We start from the raw sequence: 23631 nt of genomic DNA on the forward strand, positions 1-23631 counted from the left end.
GAGACTTGAAATTAGTTTATTGCACTTGATGCACTGCAACAGTATTCTTTGAGCATTATTTGGACAGCCTCTTCTTTCATGTCTGCGCGCATTTGAAATGTTAGTGAATGACGCACCACAGTATTTTCACTGTAGCGATGAACATTCGTCATTTGTCGTAGTCTGCAATTGTGATATCGACACTTCAACCGATGGAACAGCACAAGTCGATGTCGGTATCTCAGATTGAATCTAAATTTCTGCAGATGATAGTACCAATGACGTTGGGATCTCCACGGCTGTCATTGATATCTCCGCTGACGTTGACGTCGCTGTAGTCGTCGCCGATGCCATCAGGTTTCCCGTAGTCGATGGTAGATGCTCCATCGAGTTCTCAAAAACAGTTAGTAATACAACTTATGCACCAGATGTAGCAAACTAGGTAATACTTACACACCGCAGCCAGTATCAAACTAAAAGTCCTTTCGTTTGGGACTTGCTTGTATACACGCAACCGGTCGAATAATATGCTAGTCAAAATAGGGTTCATTTACAATAATTCACTAGTCAAAACATCATTCAAAAAAAGAAGCACACTAAAATAAGTAACACATTTGCATGCAAATTCGACAAATGAAATGCTCACACAATACACTAACTGAACACGCACACACGGGACACACTGAACACACAGTCCACACATTAGACACACAGTACACACAGTACACACACTGAACACACAGTAGTACAGACAGTACACACAGTAGTACACACAGTAATACACACACTGGACGCACAGTTCACACACTGGACACACAGTACACAAACAGTACACACAGTACCGGTACACACACTGCACACACCGAACACACGCAATATATACGCACTGACCACGCAATGTACGCACTGGACATTCAATGTACACGCAATGACCACGCAATGTACACACCTAACACGTAATGTATGTACGTACTGGACACATAATATACATGTAATGACCACGCAATATACACACCAAACATGCAGGGTATACACAGGACACGCCTTTAACGGAAAGGAACCACATTTATCGAAAAGGATGTAAATTTTCACAAACATTCAAGTAGTACCGATTTTTGCCAACAGATGTTGTCTCGTGTTGTATATAGGTAATTTTTTTTTCTTTTATGTGAGATGTGGAATGCTCACTGACGATTGCAAGAGACGTATTACTTCTCTAGACACGAAAGAGAAAGAAGTTTGTCTTGCATGTTAATGCTTCTCAGCTGTCTCAATCATATAATTTTGACTGAATAATGGAATATATTTTTTTGTTTGAATTCCACCTGATAAAAATATTTTAAGTTGGGCAATTTGGAAGCAGAATTTAATTATTTAAATGTAACTCAAAATAAAATTGCAGGCATCATTAAGTAAAAAAAAATATCAGGCATCAATAAGTAAAATAAAATTTTTATGCAAAGATCGATTTCTCAGAAACCACGGGAATTATAAGGAGCACATGGAGAAAACCATCAAATTATTGTCAGAAATAACCAGGAGCACACGGAGAAACCTAAAGCACGTTTTCCTTAAATCACAAATAAAAAAAATAATGGAAAACAAAATATAAACAAAAAATAAAGAATGAAAAATTACAAAAAATTCTCGCTTTTTCTAGAACGCTATCCTTGCTCAACAACGGAGAAGTTCACAAGCTGGCAAAATCTGGTTTTAAGAATTTTTGGCCAAATTGTTTTCCAAAAAACTGGACATTTTGGCGGATTTTGGTGAATTTTGTGCAAATTTAGGTCAAGGTCATCCAAAATGGCCGCCGTGACGTTAAAATCCAAGATGGTGGTCGGTTTCTTGGCTCCTCAGCCAGAAGCCAGCGCCAGAATATACATTTATATACTACTATGTATGTCCTTTGTGTACAATTTTTTGAAACTTATTTATACAAACTTGCGGGCTTATTTTTCAAGCTAATCTTGTGTCATTATAACATATTTTTAAAAGGAAATTCGGGCAGACTACACACAAGTTTTATTTGATATGTAGGTTATGGTTTTTTTTTAATTTTGTGAAACATTCTTGACGCACATAGAAAATTTGTGATGTGTTACGACAATAAAGATCAAACTTTTTTTTTTGAAAATGTCATAGCGAAGCATTAAAATTACTGTTGTTTTCAATATGATTGTATAATTATAAAAGTGTCTTTGTCTTTTTCAAAGATCTGTCTTTCAACATTTATGTTGAATATAAAATCATTAAAGTAGTTGATATTGAGTCATTTTCTTACTTATAACGTCTTAAACTAAAGTATCATCAATGACAGTTACAAATGACAGAAAAATAATTTATTCTTACATAATACTGTTCACAAATATTTCATACTTCGGGCAGACTCCCAACATCTCAGTATGGATCATTGTAGGCGTACTCTGGGTGTTTGGACATCCTGAAAAAAAAATTAAATTGAGAGTTCATTCAAAATAAGTTATGTGGAGCATTCAAAGGCAGTCAATTTTATGTCATTCCTAAAATATCAAAATTAAAGATTAAAAAATAACATCCACAGATTAACTGCCGAACTTAAATAAACAATACTGGACGCCATCTTCAAATGCCTTTCTGGTAGCAACAGGATTTCAAGTATTAATACACAAAATACTTATTGCGTCTTTTAAAATTGTAAATCTGTAAATGGATGTAGTCTTGATAACAATCAATCTCGTATTAGCTTTTGTTAAGTGCATGTTCAAACTAATGAGTCAAAAATATATGAAACTTTCCAAACTTATACAAATAGGCAAGAAAAAGCTTTACTTATACTGACATGGCAAATGCATTAAAGGTTACATTAGGTTACATTATGTTCACTCATGCATTACTTGAACCTGTTCCAAAAAAACTCTAGCAAGTCAGTACCTAGTGTATATTGGCCGGTCCGGGGACTTGGTTCTGGGTGTGCATTGAATTTGTCAGTCCGCCATCTTGGATTGAGACGTCATGACGGGCATCTCGGGCAACCTTGATCTTGACCTTCAAAATTTGCCGAAATTGGCCAAAACTGGCCACAATTTCCAGTTTTTGAAAAAAAACTTCCGCCAAAAAATCTCAAAAAAAAAAAATTTCGAGGAAAAAATTGCCGCATTGAGAGAACATTTCTTGTTTTAGACCTCAAAAATTCCAGATGCTTGAAAAGTCCGTAATGAGGATTACATTACGCATCTACAACCCTCCCTAAGCCTCTGACGACATCATGAATTCTAGATCGTTGCACTTTTCGTTACGACCGCTATCTTGGAAATCCGCGATTTTTATGCTAGAAATTCGGCCAAAAATTCAAAAGTTATAAAAAAATAATTAATCCAATTTTAATAAAATTTTATTTCAAAAACGCACTTACATCATGGAGCTCGGTGTCCTTGGTTCGAACCCGGTGAGGGCAAAATAAAAAATTTGTAACAGCTACTGTGATTTGTCATTCGCATTTTCCCATGCTTTTTCCCATGCTGCACTAAGACATGAGCGGAGTAGATGCATGAAGAATCCTTCTCTTAGGAAGTTCCGCTGCGATGAGTGTCATGTTTGGTTTACTTATATTGACAATTTAAGACGGCATGCGAAAAAATGTAAAGGTGAAGTCCGTGTGCGTACTGATGTACTACCTGTTGACATTTAAACTTCTCGCTTTAGATTGTAGAATCGTATGCGTACAAGCACAAAAACAGATGTTCAGCAAGCTAATGTGGTGAGGCCTGGACATGAATTTAAGCCTCAAACTGTGCTCGATGCATTACAGGATGGATTCATGGATTCCACTGGGCGCAATCTGCATTCGTGAAATGCTGAAAGACTACTATTATTTAATTACGTTCAGTGAGTAGAAAGACATTTTTACTTTTCTTGACGATATCAGGAATAAAATTATCGATCAGATGAAGTAGCAAAGAACGGACATTTAAAATATAACTTGTGGCTTGACTATATCTATGGTAAGCTGTATCCGTTCGAGGACCAAGAGAAGAAGTGCGCTTTCAAGACAGTGAATACTCCCATTTACATTTACAACGATGTGAAGCAGTCTGTTAAACACAGTATCGAGAAACTCTGTCGGGAAAAAAGTCTATGTAGGCAAAGGATCTGCCTAGTCTCTGTCTTCAGTAAACCGATTGGAGCTAAGAATTAGGTCAAGCCAATGAGGAACTAAGTGTTTATTGAATTTATTACTTTTGTAAGTGTCCCTGTTGTAGTGTACGATCTATGTAATACATTGTTTTTGTAAAAAAAAAAATTCTTTTCATTCTGTAATTGTTATGTTACATTGATGTAATATTTAATTAAATTACTATTTTTGCATTGAACATGTATCGAACCGAAGACAAGAGTCAATCGAATTAATTAATAAATTAATGAGTATTATTTTCAATATATATTTTTTGAATTTTTTCCATAGTTCAAGGTCAATTATTACAAATTTCCAAGATGGTGGTCATATAGGCTTATAGATGGCCGGTATATGAGGAACTTAATTATTATTTTTAGTATTTTGAACATGATTGATTGAAATTGTTATTTTTTATATAAAATTAATTTTTTGTATCACCCAGGGTTTGATCCAAGGACAGTAATTGATCGGATGATTCAGAAAATTAAAAGCATATTTATTTAATCAATTTTAGAATTTTTCCCGAATTTCTAGCTAAATAATTGTTTATTTCAAAGACTGACCACATTTAAAAATGGGTGGTGTCTCAGTAATAATAATTTACTACTGCACTCTAGTGGACAAAAATTAAACTAACATGATGGTAGTGCACTCTAGCAGACGAAAACAAGATGACGGCCTCCAGCAGATTAAAACAAGATGGCGGAAATGACATCATTCAAGCTGCCGATATATATAAGTACATCTTGGCATAAGTGGTGGGAGGTCAGTCTGCCGGCGTCTTCCGCGGAGGAATAATCGGTCTCCATTTTTTTTTCCTCACCAGGTTCGAACCGAGGACACCGAGTTCCATGACATAAGTGCGTTTTTCAAATAATATTTTATTTAAATTTGATTATTTAATTTTTTTTTTAATTTTAAAATGTTATCTTAATTTCTAGCATAAAAATTACCGATTATCAAGATGGCGGTCGTAACGAAAAAAGCAACGATCTATAATCTAAGATGTCGTCAGAGGCTTAGGGAGGCTTGTAGATGCGGAATTGAAGTCTCATTGTGGACTTTTCTAGCCTCTGGCATTTTTAAGGTTTAAAACGGGAAATTTTTCCTCTATACGGAATTTTTTTTCCCCCGAAAAAGAGATTTTTTTTTTTTGAGATTTTTTGGTGGAAGTTTTTTCCAAAAAACTGGAAATTTTGTGGATTTATGCGGATTTGGGTCATTTTTGGCAAATTTTGAAGGTCAAGTTGAAGGTTGAGGTCAAGGTCAAGGTTCTATTAAATAGCACTTGAAACAAGATAACCAACAGTACCCTTTGAGGATGTTTCCTGAGAAGAGCCTGTACTTCCTGCCGCCATCCAGAGAGTCCAACTGGTCGACGTCTTCTTCGTCCAGCGAGAAGTCCAGCACCTGAGGAGCAACAGCGTACAGTCACTGGCAGAAGGGGAGAGCAAACCGAGGAGTAATGAAGGAACAAGTGGCATTCCGCAGGAGTTATTCCCTGACAATTGTTCTATCAATGACAACACTAACGAAATAAATTCTAAACTGTGGGAAACTACCGCGAAGCAACATTTTGTCACTGGTAAACTGTTGAAACATCTCATAACTGATTCATATGTTGACTTTATTCATGTTTTTATCATGATGTTTAATTAATAATTATAACTAAAATTTAAAATTAAAATTGTGTTTTTTTTTGTACTTATATTTTCAGCATGTATTAACTTGGTCTCGTTGGTGTAAAAAACCACAAAACTATTTGCTAATATTAAAAATGAAGCGAATTTTCACCCATAATATAACACTAAGTGAATATAAGTTAAAAATATTTGTGGCAGAGAAAACAATTCTAAATGGTATTTTAATTAAAAATATTTAAATAGTCCTTATTAAAAATAATGAACCAACATTTCATTTAAGTCGAGAGTGAATTTTTTTTAAGATAGCACATTCAAGCATTAAACAGAATTAAATGAATAAAATATTAAAATCATAAAAGTGTAAGTCTCTCAGCAACCATATCCAAAGTAATAATACCGAAGTATTTAATGGTCCGACAGAACAGTAATGGGATGGCTTTAGAAAAGAAAACCGGAAGCACTCCGAAGACTGATAATGCAAATTCCCGAAGCATTCCCAGAATATACCACGCAACCACCGAAAGTATTCTAGTAATTGACAATTTAACTACCAAAGCTCTTCCATAATCGACCACACAAACCATCGAAAGCACTCAGTGAATTTACCACGCTACCCCGAAAGCCATCTTTGATTTCGCCACACAACCCTCCCCCCCCCCCCCCGTCACTCCAAAACCCACCAGGAATTCACCATGAAACATCCCGAAAGATTTACCAAAATGGCACATGCAGTCACCGAAAGCAATATGTCAATTATTCACATAATTCCCCCCCCCCCCCCCTGGGGAAGCATACGGTGAATTAAACACGCAACCAAACAAAGCACTCCGTGAATTTACCAGGCAACCCCTGGAAGTATTCTCAGAATTCATCATGCAACCACCGAAAGCACTATGTAATGATTTACCATGCTACACCTATGCAAGTAACCACCAAAAGTACTCCGAGAATTGACCCAGCAAACACCGAAAAAGCTCCGTGAATGAGAATTTGCCACGCAACTACCAAAAGCATTCCGGGAATCGACCTTGCAACCATGGAAAGCATTTCGTGAATTTACCACGGAACCACTGTAAGGGCTTCGTGAATTTACCATGCAACTTCCGGAAGCTTTACCAGAATTTACCACATAACATCCGATAGCACTCGGTTAATTCGCCATGTAATGACTCGAAACAGCCCGTGAATTTCCATTAACCAACAGAAGCTTTTCCAGAATTTACCATGCAACCCTCAAAAGCACCTCTTAAATGGACCAAGCAAACCTCAGAATCACTCTGCGAAGTGATCACTTAACTACCGGAAGCATTCAGTGAATTGTCCATGCAACCACCAAAACATCCGGGACACTAACCCAGTAGCTGTCATGTCCTTGGTAAGCTACACTAAGTAAACCGTGGCGAGAGTATGGATATGGATTTGGTTTTGGCTGCTGTGCATTGTGCCAAGCTATTGTTTAAGGAAAATATTTTTTTTCCCGACAAAAAGGGGTCAGTAAATTTTTAGCCCAACTATGTGAAAAATAAGTGATTCCAGGTTTGTAAAAAAAATTGCATGGATGTTTGTAGATGTAATTTTTTGTGACGAAATTTGAAATAAATGCAGTTTTGAATCTGTTCTACTTTCTGTTTGAATTCTGTGGTTATGGTAATGTAATTCGAGAGAAAGGTAGTTTCTAATTCCAGTTTCGGCACACATCCTACACGTTGCCTCATACTCATCTAACATACAAGTTGCTCTGTGTGGCTGCACACAGCTTTCTTTCAATATTGTAGTGACAGGCATGATGCAAGTGTGTGTCCATCCTTTGGTCGACAATGGTCATCATCCATCCCCATACGAAATAAACTGATAATAGTAAGGAATTTCCGATTTGCCGTATACCTCCGTCAATAATGTAAATAGGAAGCACAGTTAAATTAAATATTAGGACTTGAATGAGATCATGGAAAAAGCCACACTTTCATCATAAGGTCATGTGCAGAGAATGGAACTATAGAGCCCAGCAAAGAAAATGATGAATTTGAAGTACACAGAAAGAAGGCCCCAAAGGAGACCAAGGATGAGGTGGAAAGAGCTTGGAGTTAGGAGGGCAGGAGAGAGGTGAATAATGGAACTGAGCTAAGGAGGAGGAATGGTGGTGGGATAGATGTCTTTGCTGACCCGGCCGCAGGCTGGAAGCAGTTGAGGATGATAAACATGAATCAGCTCCACATGAACGGCCGTGTCGGCTCGTCGGAGCTGGCAGGTGGACGACAGCGCACCTGGAAGTTCTCCTCGATGCGGGCGGGCTGGCTGCTCTTGGGGATGACGGCGATGCCTCGCTGGACCGTGTGCCGCAGCAGCACCTGCGCCGGTGTCCTGCCGTGCTTCTCGGCGATCTCCAGCACCGTCGGGTCGGCGAGCGCGTCCACGCGCGGGATCCTGCGCCACACGACCAGTAGAGCTCGCTACTCGCCTTGCAGAGAAGGCAGCCTGCCGCATTCAATTTGTTTATGTGAATGTGTCTTATAAATCGAAATACCAGTTTTAAAATCTGCTGTGAAAGAAAAGAGGAAGGATTTTAAATTATAATAAAAAATAAATTAGGCTTGGTGTATTCGGGTTGCGCATAGTTACGAGGTGAGTCTGAATTCAACAGACCAACTTTCCTACAGGTTGATCACAGCCAAATAATTTTTAAAAATCTCCACGATTTATGGTCTAAAATACTTACATGTCTGGTATACGTCTTTTAGGTTGGAGCTGAACAAGAAATTTATTGCAAATAAAAGAGAAAGTATTGAAGATAGAACACTAAGCGTTTGAATAATGTTTAATTTGATTGAAGTTCTATAACAATTTTTATCGCAGTAGCAAAATATTTCCATTTGGCGATAACACCATTATTTTCTACATAAATCTGTGGTTTGTTACTACCGCTAATATTTATTTGAAAAAATTAAAATAAATAAACCATTTTGCCTAGTGATGTTATAAATATATTTATCTTTACTTAAGAAATAATAAGATTATAAACTAACAGAAAATGATTGTTTTTTTTTTTACTTTTTAAGATTTTTAATACATTTTTTTAAATTTTTTATGGCCGATAACCACAGACATCACCATTGCCACTCACACTCCACATCCACACCTCACCTCCACATCATCAAACCCACTCCAAATCATCACCTAAACTCAACATCATATCTACCACTCAATAATAACACCTCCCCTCCAAATCACCAATTTACACTCCATGTTATCACCTCCACTCCACATCAACAATTCCACTCTACATCATTACCTCCACTCGACATCATTCATTACACCAACTTCACATCACCATTACTCCACATCATTAACACAATTTCACATAATCACCACTCCACATCAACTTTATTTAAAGTAATCACGACTCCACATAATCGCATCCACTCAACACTATCTCCACGACTCTGTTTCATCATCTAAACTCCACATCACCTCCACTTCACATCATCACTCCCACTTCATGTCATAACCTGAATTCCACATCATAATTGCCACTATACAAATATCAAAGGTCAAACCTCCAGAGACATTTTATAAGTTATTTCAAGGCTAGGTAAGGGTCAAGGTTATCCAAGAATGCCACCGTGACGTCACAGTCCAATATGGCGGTTGGCACCACGGCACTGCACCCTGAACCTTGGGCTCGGAGAAACATTTATAAACTACTTCTAAAATTAGATAAAAATTAAATAGAATTAATGATGACAAACAATATTATACACACTTGTTAGCACCTTCCAATGGACTTCAAGTAAAATTAGATACTGGTATAAAGGACCCAGATGCCAGCAATAGTGCTGGCTTCGTGGAAAACACCTGTTTCGATACAAGTAGATGAATTTGAGAAAAATGATGTCTGCAATATTAAGGATTGGTGTGGAACTCAACTTGCACAGCTGTGGTTGGTCTCAGGTGTTGTAGGTTTCATGAGTTCACTGACTTTTCGTTCAACATTAGTGTCTCCATCAACAGGATACTACATTGAAATCATGTTAAGAACGGAATTCCTCCATTTTCTTTCGGGTGGATATGATGGCAGCGTGGTATGATAGTGGGCTCTTAGTCTGGAGTATCTGGGTTTGAGTCTTGGGTCGGGTCTTCCTGGTGTTATTTATATTTCTTTATACTTTTATCTTATTTACAGTTTTTTTTTTCGCTCGTGCCAGCGGCGTTGTTCATTTGCAAGCTGATAGCGTTTCTAATTTATTTTAATACTTATTTATTAAGAAATTAAATTATTGGTTTTTATTTTTTATTTAGATCATTATATAAATATATAAGTTTTGTGTATTATTCTTTGGCATATTAATTATCTGGCGTGTTCACGCCGTACTTTCCATCGTGTGTACTTATGGTTACCTGCTATTAGTTTGGGTTTTACATGGTGCCATTTGCTTTTATTTTTGGGTCATTCCACCCTGAACCTATGTATATAACCATATGAAGGTTTTTGGGATTACCAATGTGGTTGTTCGTGCGAGAAAATTGACTTCATTCTGTCACACATTACAGCATCTTTCTGACTGATATACTTGTATCGTTCCCTGTGTCGGTTGGTTTTCTCCTGTAGTTATTCCATGAAAATGGTAATTAAGTTTAATTTTTAGTGCATATCGATTCTTATATCAAACTAAATAATCTTTATTCTTATTAGCACTGGGAGAATAGAACATTTCTTTCATTATAGATTTGGAAATAGTGAATAATATTAAATATTTAATCTGTGTATAATGACCTACTAGTGACGACTTTGCCTCCTCATACATTGTATGGATCTAGATACATATCATACTAAAGGCTTGTCGTCCGACGTTGTGTATTTTAATTATTAATAATTTTATAATTAGGAACCATTACACCAATTATTCCAAATTTATTATATCACGTCGCTTATGTTTATATACAGAGCAATTCGAAAGCTATATCGTATCAAACATTGAACAACTTAAAATTAATTTTTTTATCATAAAATATTTATACGAACATGCGTAATTAAATTATAATTAGATACACAAAGAACACAAATATCTAGAATTCATAAAAAATTATAAATCTACTTAAATGTAATGAAAAATATCTCATCAATATGGTTTTTTATTTGTCCTCGCCATCCAACCTTATTTAAGTCAATGAAACATAAAACCGTTCAAACAAAAGTTGTTAAATAATTTTGATACTGTTGTAAGTTATAATTCAATATTAATAGATTCCGCACCCTAAACACTCAACAATTAAAACATTATTAATGATACTTGTTTTTACCATTTAATAATTATTATAGTTAAATTACATGGTTATCCTTTTCTTCGCTTCATACCAGGAACTAATACAAACGTGAGATAATATGTAGCACCGGTGCGATAAAAATTAGTTACGGTATATACCGTCACAACATCATCAAATGTTGTGCCGTTGTTAAAAACTAGTGGAATGGCACGGAGGTAACTTCTCTCTGCGGTACTGTCCTAGCCACCTGCAGCTCGCCGAGCCACGAGCTGGAGGCACTCACATGTCGGTCTCGCCGCCCATCTCGGTGAACACGTCGACCATGCCGGGCGAGCCGAGCGGGGCGTAGGCGACGACCGCGATGTCGAGTGCGCGGCAGAAGGCGACCAGCTCGCGCTGCTGGAAGTACAGGTACAGCTCGATCTGCAGGCACACGGGCCTGATGCGCGCCGCGCGCAATATGCGCTTGATCTGGCGCGCGTTGTGGTTGCACAGGCCGATAGAGCGCGCGCGGCCCGCGTCGACCTGGTCCTCCATGCCCTGCAACACAGAGGCCGCCTAGCTCTATACAGTCACAGCCTAGCTCCGCAATTCCTAACAAACAGTCGCAGTCAAGCTCTACTTTCCCTGCCACACAGTCAAAACCAGTCTCTTTATGACATGTCTTACAGTCGCACACTGACTCTACAGGCCAAGCCACACAGTCGTAGCCTAGCTCTACATGCCATGCAAAACTGTCAAACACTAGCTCTAAATGCTTAACCACAAATTCATATACTTGCTCTTCATTCCCTGAAAAAGCAAAAAACCCACAGCATAGCCCTACATGACCATCAACACAGTAACATCTAAGCTTTACATGCCTTGTCACATAGTTACATTCTAAAACTACATGCCCTGCCACTTAGCCTCAGCATAGCTTCACGTGTCCTGAAACACATTCGCAGCTTAGCTATACATAACCCTGTGATATAGACACAGCCTCTACACATGCCCTGCCAAACAGTCGCAACCTGACTATACATGCGAGGCCTAACAGTCGCAGCCTTTAACTACTTGCTCTGTCAAATATTTTCACCCAAGGTCTACCTTGCTTTTTAACCCTAAACGCTGAAGCAAAAAGAGGCCACCTGACACATCATTACCTGCATACAGTCGCAGTCTAGATTAAATGCACTGACACAGAGTCACAGCCAAAATCACCTGTGCTGCTAACTAGTATTTTTGGCACAATTTTAAATTAGAATTTTTTTAAAAATAATGTCACCAATCATTCTTTTGCTGCAAGAACTTTAACTTGTTCCTCCTTCTGTACACTCCAGTTTAATCTTTGTCAGGCCTGCCTCCCCAATTTTTCCTAGCCTTAGATCCGATTTTTGCCGAGTCTTTTGCGAGTCAGACTGTGTATCCTTTTATTCCCGCCTTGGCGCAAAAACGTTGCCTGCAACTCGCCTCCTAGCTGTGAAAAGAACTGCTATGTCCTGCAATCTTTCAGGGCAGGCTATTTCTATGACCTCCCCTGATGCGAGCACTTCAGGACATGATCTCGAATAATTTTTTCCAACTGGTCACCGCAGTTTTAACCACCCCCTCACCAAGTTTTCCTGGGAACACTGGCCAGAGCACTTACTGGCCACTAACCCCGGCTAGAGTCGGCCGGTCCCAAGGCAATGACTTCAGTCCAAAAAAAAGTACATGCTCATGCACCCTAGCGGAAGTTTTGCGAATCACTTGCCCTGGGTGTTTGAACGCCCGCTAAACCTGCCTTCTGGCATCTCCCGCAGTAACCAGTACCCTGTAGTTCCTTCCCAGGCCACCAAAGCGCTAGCCTAGTCCGCTCCATAAGCCCCATGCTGCTAGCAGTCGCCTCGTGTGAGTCGACCTCTACTTGGTTCAGAAACACCTCAGTAGGTCGCGCTGACATCGGCCAGTACAACGAACTACGAGATATCGAAGAAAGTATTTCTCGACAAGCCCCTCGGTAGTCTTCGGGACCTGTCGGTCTGGAAGCCGAAGCCTCTCCCCTTTCTTTTCTTTAACTTCGCCTCTTAATTACGAATCGCTGCCGCCCCAAATTTACAGCGCACCGCCATTCTGGACTGACAATTTCGTATCTTTGTCATCAGGATGACTCTCTGTTTTTCTTTTAAGATCTAATCAGCTAGACAAGGAATATGATTCCCACAACTGTAGTGATTAGCCTTTTGTCAGTCCATGTAGCTCTACCTCGTAGGAGTAATCATGTTTTATTCATGATAATTTATTATTATTTTTTTTTAATCATAGAAACTTTCGCGACAACCGCGAGTCTGCGAGCGCCGCGACTCTGGGTTGATCCTGGAAGCCATCTCCCTGTTTGGTGAGTTTTGACAACTTTTACTCCCCGACCATCATCGTGATTAGAAGGCATTTTCTGTCTATTTGCCAACTGTCTGAATCAGTCCTGATAATATGTGTTTCAGATCTGTTCACAGACAGTGTCCCAGAACCGGACAGTTCCCAGGACCGGACACATTCCAAGGACCAGATCAGTTTCCAAGGGCCGGATGAATAAGGCCCTCTGACGTCCAGTCAGTTGTTCCACTTCGTCCAGCAAGTGTCAAACAGCCAGCCCTTCAGTTTTTTTTGAACATTTTCGGACAAGCATTGAATCACGAAGTTGAACAGATCGGACAACCAGAAATGTTTTTTATGACCAAAATTGCTATAAATATTCTGGAATTCCTACTCATGAGTATGTTTAATGTTGTTAAGGGTAATTTCCTAATGAGGGCCGGCCCATTCTTTTAATAAAGTAATTTTAAATCAATGTCAATCCATACTAATATTATAAAGCTGAAGAGTTTGTTTGTTTGTTTGTTTGAACGCGCTAATCTCAGGAACCACTTGTCCGATTTGAAAAATTCTTTCAGTTTTGGATAGTACATTTATCGAGGAAGGCTATAGGCTATATTATATTATCAATAACATTAGGGATCCTTAATAAAAATCCAATTTAGAATCAAATGCATTGGAGGGGGTTAGATACAACATGCAGTACACGTACGAAGTGTGTGTTGACAATGCCGCAGGCGCTAGAAGTTTATTTCCTATTGCCTATTAACATTGTTGCCACGCACTAGATGCCTTATCATTCTTAATTTTCCCATACAAGTAAAAAACACCCGTGTGATATTAACAACGAAGCAATCAGTATACTCATAAGAGTTCAATTAGTATTTAAATACTTTTTATCGCTACAAATCGCAAACCTAAACTACTGTTTTTTTCCTCTCTGTGTGTTTAATTTTTTTATTGCCCTTTTTTTCAAGTATCTATATATATTCTACAGACTTGAAACTTCACAGTAATGTTCCTTATGTTACGCAGGATGACATTTTCCGAAAATTAGATCCCATGGGTGGTTAAAACCAGGCAACAGTGGGTACTTTGTCTGCATGAGAACAGGATTTTGCATTGTTCATGCCTTCTGCGTCTCCATGGCAACGGGCATCGCGTGGCAGTGGCGTACCCACAAGGAGGGGCATATATAATGAGCGGCGCAAGAGTGGTCTGCCTGTAGACTGCCGTAGTGAAGTACGGGTACATCAGTTGTACGTTGCGTGCATGAGTCGGGAAACCATCGGTGCTATTCATTTTCTCTTCGGTACATTATACAGCATTGTAATAAATTTTCACAGAATTTTTTTTTATTTACCATTACTGTAAATGGGAGATGTGGTTTAATTTTTTCCCATTAGTATAGCCGTGCGAAGCCGGGTCGGGCAGCTAGTGTTTATATATTTGTTAATCAACTTATAAAATATGTGAAAATAATCAAAAGTAAAATAAAAACAGCGGTACTAATATCTCGACGAAATCATTATTTTGCCTTCTAAAACCAAAAGATCCACTAGTTACCCCCAGTCATCAAGTGAAGCTGAGGAGTGTAACACTACATACACTTTTAAAGTCGCAACCTAGCTTTACATGCCCTGCCACACAGTCTCAGCATAGCTGTACATACCGTGCCATACAGTCTCATTTTAACTATACGCGCCCAGACACAAGTTCGCAGCTGAACTTTACATGTCCTGCCACTCAGTTGTAGCCTATCTCTACATGTACAGGCTCTTAGTTGCGTTCTAGCTCTATATGTCCTGCAACATAGTCACAGACTATCTCTACATGTCCTGCCACACAGTCGCAGCCTAGCTTTGGGTGTCTTGTTACACATACGCAGAATATCTCTACATTCCCCGGACACAAGTGGCAGAATGTGCGAGGCCACCATTTTGTATTATATCACAGCCACCATAGACCAGTCAACAAGAGGGAAAGTAATCACTTTTTACCAGCACACCTGAAAACTTAATGTAAGGGTAATTCGATGACGCTGAATCGAATGGTGCTATTTTTTTATTGCAATCGGACATTAAGTTTTTGGAGAAAAGGATTAAAAATTGGCTTGACTCTGTTTTTATCAGAATCTAGGCGTTTAATCGAAACAATTTTCAAACAAATGTTGTCGAGAATCAAAATATACATAAAAAAAGTTCTTAAGTCTATCTGTGTGTTTGCAAATATGAACGAGAAATATCGGAGAGAAAGTAGTGAAGCGTAATTGTAAAAGTGGGGCTAGTGCGCTTGCGAGCGTACGTGTGAACTAAACACAAACGAAGGGTCTACGGCTATTCTCGGGACTCTCCGTCATGACTAGAGAGTGCGAGTGAGAGACGAAACCGTTTGTTCGCTCTTTCTATTTTTTCACGCGTTAGCGAGTATTTTCCGTCTTTGGCCGTCGAGTGTCGAGCGTTTTATATATCTATACATATCGGCGTATAAGCGCGCCATTTTTAAATCGAATCGTGATGCTTATGGCATGCCGTTTTCTTATTTATTGTCAAAAATAGTGAACCTTAAATAAATAAAAAAAATTAATTTTAATCGAAACTAATAGTTTCCAAAACCATTTTTCTTCAGTCAAGAGTAAAAATTATGAATTAATTTTGTGTCTCGATATAAAATTAATTGATGTAATTAATTGATATAATTTTTTTGTTCCACAATAATTTTTTATGTATTTAATTTAATACGTATTCTTATAAGATGAAATTTAAGATTTAAATATAATTCCTTTTAAATTATGTATTTTATAAAATTGAAATTACAGATATTTGCCTCAGAAATATTTATTTGTATATCAAATTGAATACATATTTGCAAAAGAAGATTTTTATGTTCATAAGAACATTAAAATAATTTAAAATATACATAAAAAAACGTGGAATTGATTTTTTTGTCTAGACATGATTGAAGTTAATTTTTATTATGGTATAAGAAAACATTAATGCATATTTCAGATTCAAAATCATTAAAATCGCAGGGCAAAAAATTTTGGGCTTCAAAATAATTGGAATTTAAATTCGATGGATAATAATTATACTACGACTGAGTGCTATTTCAAATTTAAATTTAAATACCACAATTATAATAATTCTATTAATTGAAATAAATTTTATATCGCACGGAATTTGTATTGTGCGCACACAAAATATTCGTTGCCAAATTTTCATTATGTGCATAATTGATATATATATATATATATATATATATATATATAAATTCAAAATAAGTACATTATTTTAATTCCACGAAATTCTGTTCAGAAATTAAAATTATATACAAAATTTTAATTATAATAAAATATTATATTTAAGTTTAATTGTCACATTACAATTTGGGGCATTTAATTGCGTACATAATTTTAACGTGAGGTTTAAATTATTGAAAATATAAAATTAAAACAAAGGTGACCTATCAGAAACGGGTTGCTCCTGATTCGTGTATAGTATTCTGTTCGTTGCGTGTGTAAATTGTTATTACTGTTATTGTTACATTTATTATTTTTTTCTTTTTGCATAATTGTGTATTGAATGTTTGGACGCTTCGGAGCAGATAATTCGTTTCAACGTTATATATCTCGGTTTGCAAAGGTCTTGTGCTGTGTGAGTTTTGTATGCTGAATATACACACTGCTAACTTTTTTTTTTTAAAAAACATATATTGAAGTAAGTTCAATATTTACATATAGGCTATTATTTTCGTATACAATTATAATTGCAATTGAAAGAACTTGGTCTTATTAGACTCGCTTATAATTTCTATAAATTTTAGGTTATTAATTAATTAAATATTGTTGACTATCAACTTGAGTATGCGGTGAAGACTGCCCAGGCTATTAGATTTTCTCAAACCCAATTATTGCTAATATTTTATTGTGATATTTTTATATTGCAGTATTTAAGATTGTATATCAAATTCAGTCATTATGTGCTAGCCTCTTTTAGTATAAAGCAAACACAAAGGTCTGTTTTGTGAAAGTTTTTAAAATAGTTTTAAGCGAGTTTATTTTGGGCTACTATTTGGCAAGGGGCAGAAACGAGAAATACGCCCGGTATTATCTCGTGCGTAATATCGTGCATGCAGTTTTTTTTAAATGTATTTTTATTTGAATTTATTTTTAGTTTAATTTCTTGGCCACGCATAAGTCAGTATGATTATAATTTGCCGTTTTGCAATTATTGTGTTTCTTTTTTTCAAATGCGTAAACAAATGGATGTTAAGACATTTTTTTTTGGTAGGCCTACTTTAATTAATTCATACTGGTTCTTAAGGACACTATCCGGTACTGGTTTAACAGTGCTGTTTCATTTAATAGTATGCATTTACCTGTTACCTTTAGCATGGGTTGCCTTTTACATGAAGTTAGTGCTTTTGACGCAAAGTTCCCGTTATGGTGTATTTTTGAAGCGACAATTGGTCGGGGGCGGGATTTGTCGCCTATAGTAGGCTGAGTAGCCAAGGCAAAGTGCGACAATGCCTCCAGTGGCAACAATTGCTCCAACGGCATTTGGCTCCAAGTGCACTTGGTCCAACTGGCTAAATTTGGCTCCAATAACTCCAACTGCTCTTTTGGCTCCATCTTCTCTAATTGCTCCAACGATATCTGGCTCAACTGCATTTGCCTGAAACTGATCTAATTACATATGGCTTCATCTGCTACAACTGGCTACAATACCTCCAGCATAAATTGTCTCCAACTGTTCCAATTGATCCAATTTCATTTGGTTCTAACTTATTTCAATTTAATTTTGCTCTTACTTGCCTGATAGTTAGAATTGCCTAAATCTCCATTTTGAAATATTCATAATCAAGTAGTTCTGCTTTTTACCAACATATGTTACATCATGTAATGGCACAGAGAGTATTAGTCCTCGGTTCGTGTCCCGGCGAGAGTAAACCAGTAATTTATTAATATATTTAAAAAAATTTCAATAAAAAGCAATAAAAATGTCTTACGTCACACCCGTTATTTTGAATTATGACCCCACCGTTGCACATTTCGTAACGGCCACCATCTTGGATTCTATAAATGTTACATGTTTCGTTAAACCCGCCAACTTGAATTCTAAGTTCGTCACTTATTGTGTTACGTCCGCCATCTTGAATGTGAATGATGTTATCGTTATACTCGTCGTTGCGGCCACCATATTGGATTCTAGATCGTGGCACTTTTCGTTACGGCTGCTATCTTGGAAAACCGTAATTTTTATGTTATCTTTAAAAGATTTGTGCAATGGGAGTGCATGACTTGATGTAAGTTTTTGGACATACGCCATTGCAATGGCGTATGTCCAAAAACTTACATCAAGTCGTAATTTTTATGTTAGAAATTTGGGAAAAATTTCATAAATTATAATACAATTTTATTTATCGCATTTTAATAAAATACTATTTAAAAACGCACTTAGGCCTTGAAGTCCTCAGATCGAACCCGGTAAGAGCAAAAATAAAAAAGTCGATAGATACTTCTTCCATGGAAGCTACCGGCAGACTGACCTCCCACCACCAATACTAAGGTATATATTATCAGCTGGTATGATGTCATGTCTGCCATCTTGTTTACATCTGCTGGAGGACATCATTTTGTGTGTGTACTTGTCTGCTGAAATGTGATACCACCATGCTAGTTTATTTCTTACCCGTTAGAGTGCAGTAATCATTTATTATTACTGTGGCACCCGCCATCTTGAAATTCGGGCAACATCTTGGTTAGTTTCCTAGCCAACCAGCATCCTATAAGTCTTTATGCCCGCCATATTGTAAATGTGTATTTATTGACCTAGAAATACGGGAAAAAGTTCAAAATTCATTAAATAAATTTGCAATCAATATACTGATTGATTCGACCAGTTCCTGTCCTTGGTTTGATTCCTTGGCGTTACAAAAATAACTTCAATTAAATATACCAATAAAATTGACAGGTTAGAGAAATAAAACACCGCAAGTTATTTTACAAACATAAAATTTATTACATAAATTCTACCCTACTACACCCACACAGGGAACTGGAGACCCGCAAAACCAGCTCCTCGGATGTCCCACCGACTCTGGCTCCCCGGAGTTTACAGCTTTTACGGCCCGGTTGTAGAAGTCGCCAGGGCAGAAGCCACCTCCCAATCCGAACTCTAACATTGCGCCTTGCAAATCTCACATTGATAAGCAGGCCTTTGGGCCCCATGGCCTGAGGTGCGGGCAGTGCTGACCCCCCAATGAAGTTTTCGCCCCTTATGCTGTTACCGCAGTGAGAGGTTTCACACCTCACGAGATACCTCTTTGGGCGTCGGGACGAGGACTCCCGGACAGAGCTCACATTTGTCGAGCCCGCCGGTACCACGTGCAGGTAGTGAGTTGTCCTGGGCGCTGAGAGGCTATATATTCGCATCCATGCACCCATTCCTTGTTCCTATTGGATGCTCCTGAGGAGGTTTCACACTCTCGGTAGGAGGAAGGAACACTCCCAGTCGCGACAGTCTGAGTCGCCGGCCGGACAGCAGCGAGGCGAGAGTTTTCGCGGACGGAAATTCGCGCGAAATTATGACGCTTTTCACGCGGCCCCCGGGTGTACTGTTTGATTTTTACCTGGTGTGTGTACAAGCTGAGAATGGTTTTTGAAGTGTTTGGAACTGTTGTACGTTCAGAACTTAAAGGAAGTTTTAGGGATGCACGAGATGTGTGGTGATCGGGTGCACTGTAAAAATGATCGGCAATTTGGTGTTTGGCAATTCGGCTGTCATTCTGGGTCTGTGCGTCGTCCACCGTAAGCTGTGAACTACAGCTACAAGCCAGGCAAGGCTGTGTCTGGTACGCCTTTCAGTAAAGTTGTGAGACGCAATTGTACGAGCTACTGCATGTATCGTTCACGCGCCTCCCAGAGCATAAACAAGTGTCACCCGCCCAGTCCCGATACAACATGTAGCACGACGTCCCCAGCTTTGTGCATCGGAATAACAGTATTTTTGTACGTCCAAGTATATACACGTAACCACTGTGTGGTGACTTTGCGCCGCGGCAAACTGATGTGGTTTTCATCCGCATTATACTGCGAAACTTAAAGTCAATTTGTGATAGTATATATTTTTTTAATTTGCTAATTTTGCGTATATTTAAACCGGCTGCTATTTACGATAAATTTGAGTACATAATCTTTGTATACGAACTATTTCAAAGATACGATACCAATAACTAATTTATTTCATAAATATTTTATACAATTGGCAATTTATTGTGATAAATATTTTTAGCCCTGTATCTTTAATTTATAGCCAGCTCATTGTATTTTCATGAATTAATAAACTTCATTGTAGACTTTATGATAGGATTAATATATTTTTTTAGTTATATTTCTCTTAAAAATATTTATATATTTTTTTAATCTTGGCAAAATATTCCATTTGTAATCAAAATGCAGTCTATCTCAGCTTATGAAGTATACATTCATTTACGAATTGGGTTCACCGAGTACATAAAGGAACCAACAAGTAAATATATATATATATATATATATATATATATATATATATATTTGCTAACACCCATTACTTGGTCCTCCTTAAAATTAGTATTTTTTTATTATCTGTTCACAGGCTTGCAAATATTTAGTAGCTATCATGATAATCGCAGTGTTTTAGGAGTAGCTGTTTTAAGCGATTTGAAGTTGCAATGTTTTTGTTGCCGCGTGTAAATGTGGCTGCTCCTAGCAAGTCCTGGGGACTGTCACTGCCTTTTGTCATCGTAGGAGACAGTAACAAAGTGCGCAACTCTGCTAGGAGGAGCCTAGCAGTGATAATAATAGTAGTTGGGAGCTTGTTGATGTTAACCATGGCGACTTATTTTATATATCATTTAACTAAGACCAATCTTAAAGTGGCGAGAATTGTGTAGAGAAGATGAAGATATTGACGAGTTGCGAAGGAAATTAACGGCGCATATTAGGGGAAGGACAAACGTGGTGGAAAATGAAGTAGGCCATGCTAGTCAGGTAGTGGGGAAAAAAGGATTTAATGGCACATATTGAGAGGAATAATTTCACGGAGAATATTAATTCAGTCCGTAACATAATGGGTGGCAATTCGGAAAGTTTTATACGTTTTTGTTTGGAAGTAGATAAAATCAAAGAGTTAAAAGGTTTTAAAAATGATGTTAATTTGTTGAAAAGTTGAGTGGGTAAATGCACCGGAGTAGGAGGAAATTAATTGGGATAAAGAGAAGGTGGCTTTATGGGAAATTTTTAGCCCCAGCAGGGACAAAGAGAAATTAATAAGAGGACATGCTTATCGTTTCCAAAGAAACAATGAACCCGTATTGAAGTTCATACAACATGTTTTTGACACCCAGAGAGCTTTCGGTTTAAATTGGATCGAGAATTAGGAAATAGACCTTACTCTTGCAAATTTTTCCAGGCGAATAAGGAGAGAGTGTTCGTATATAGGCAGAACTTCAGGTTCTAGTTAAATGATAGGTTTGGCTGTAGACGTAGATAATGTTTGGTGCGTGCAGAGCGAATTTGAAAACGGAGAGAAGGAGAGTAGAACAATATGAAAGAATGAGAGGAAGATAACTGAGGAAGGCTGGAAGAGAGAGCTTAAAAAAACAGACAGGAATTGTAAAGTCAAGCCCATTTACAAGACAGACAAAATATAGGACAATTAAGGAGCTTCTATTCTAAAGAAGAGTGTGCTGCATGAGGTAAATAATCTTCCTTGTCTTGAACGCTATTATGTCCAGAGCTCTCCTGATCTTGGCAAAAAAATAATGAATTGAAGGACTTTGATTGTTTAAGGTAGACTGAAGACAATAGAAATATAATCACTGTGATAAGTGAGAATGCATGCAAGCCGAACTCAAGTAGATCCTTCGAACTTTGGAAAACTGATGGTCATTTAGAAAGGTATCTTGGAAACGGTGAAGAAAATTCGACTCAATATATGGCTGATCCAGTTTTTGCAAAAGGCTGAACAAGGTACTGTTTCCCTGACATAAAGTATGGTGTGCTCATGCGAGAGAGTGAAGCATTGGAGCCCCTTTGTTATATTTTTATCGTATTACTGTGGTTTGGTGATGCATCATTTGCATCCCAAAGAAATTTTTAAAAAATCTTGGAAATGGCTTTTTTTTATCTTGCCTGGTTGTTAATATTACTCTTGGTAACCGCTAATTTTTTTCTCGGATATTCTTACAGTCCCAGGAAGTGGGTTGCAAGTGGATTTTGGTAAACAACAGCACTTATTTAAAATTTTAAAGCAGTTATACTGTTGTATATTTTATAAAAACTTATATTTTATTAGAAATAACTTTTTCAGACTCCAGCATTATTTGACAGCAGACAGTAAAAACTTATAGGGCAATATGTTTAAAGACTACGAGGGTTTTGGAAGGTGCGCCGAGCCGACGGAGCCTACCTTCCAGACGCCGACGAGGTCCGTGGTGAGGTCCAGCAGCAACTCGCCCTCGTCGTCCCGCGGCAAGACGTCCTCCCCCTGCTCTAGCAGCCCCCACGTCTGGTGCACCAGGTACAGGTCCACGTAGCTCAGCTGCAGCGCTTCGAGCGAGCGTCTCAGGTACTTCTCCACGCGCTCCCGCTTGAAGCCTATGTTCGGCAGCTGCCAGCGAGACAAGTGTTGCACTGCAGTCTCTCTCGGGCTGAAGTGTGTCAGCGTTCCACCAAAATAACCCAATAAGATAAAATAATATATTCTGAATATGTGGCCGCCATCATCTAACAAAGTGTTCTAACCCAACCAATAAGATAAGAAAATATAATATATGTGGCTGCCATCATCTTTCAAACACTACAAACAAACTCAATAAGAAAAGTCAATATACTTTGTCTCCGTAGCCGCCATCATCTGTCAGTGTACAAACCAGCACAATGAGAAACAATATAATTTGTATACGTGATTGCCATCATCTGTCAAAGTGTATAAACCAACCCAATGAGAGACGAATATATGAAGTGTCCATGTGGCTTCCAATATCTGTCAGTGAATACGAACCAACCCAATGAGATAATACAATATAATCTATGTAGCTGTCATCATAATTATGTTAGAGTGTACAAACCAACCCATGTCAGACGGCAATGTAATTGTCTATGTAACAGCCATTATCTGTCACAGTATACAAACCCACCCAATGAGTGCCGACAATATAATCTGTCTATGTGGCTACCACCATCGTTCAAAGGGTTCGAACTAACGCAATGAGTGA

At 37.9% G+C, this 23631-nt stretch overlaps 1 protein-coding gene across 1 annotated transcript in view; it reads right to left on the reverse strand.

The window, feature by feature from the left end:
* Nucleotides 1-2293: 2293 nt before the first annotated feature.
* The window catches only part of LOC134531491 (1,5-anhydro-D-fructose reductase-like), a 49282-nt gene continuing 27944 nt past the window's right edge, over nt 2294-23631 (reverse strand). The window contains exons 5-9 of the mRNA XM_063367200.1: nt 22824-23024; nt 11324-11580; nt 8043-8202; nt 5448-5545; nt 2294-2422 (exon numbers count right to left, since the gene is read on the reverse strand). Of these exons, the coding sequence (XP_063223270.1) occupies nt 2380-2422; nt 5448-5545; nt 8043-8202; nt 11324-11580; nt 22824-23024 (759 nt within the window). The 3' untranslated portion in view covers nt 2294-2379. The remainder of the gene's footprint in view (nt 2423-5447; nt 5546-8042; nt 8203-11323; nt 11581-22823; nt 23025-23631) is intronic.

Source organism: Bacillus rossius, chromosome 3 (genome assembly GCF_032445375.1).
Source record: "Bacillus rossius redtenbacheri isolate Brsri chromosome 3, Brsri_v3, whole genome shotgun sequence".
Classification (NCBI taxonomy): domain Eukaryota; kingdom Metazoa; phylum Arthropoda; class Insecta; order Phasmatodea; family Bacillidae; genus Bacillus; species Bacillus rossius.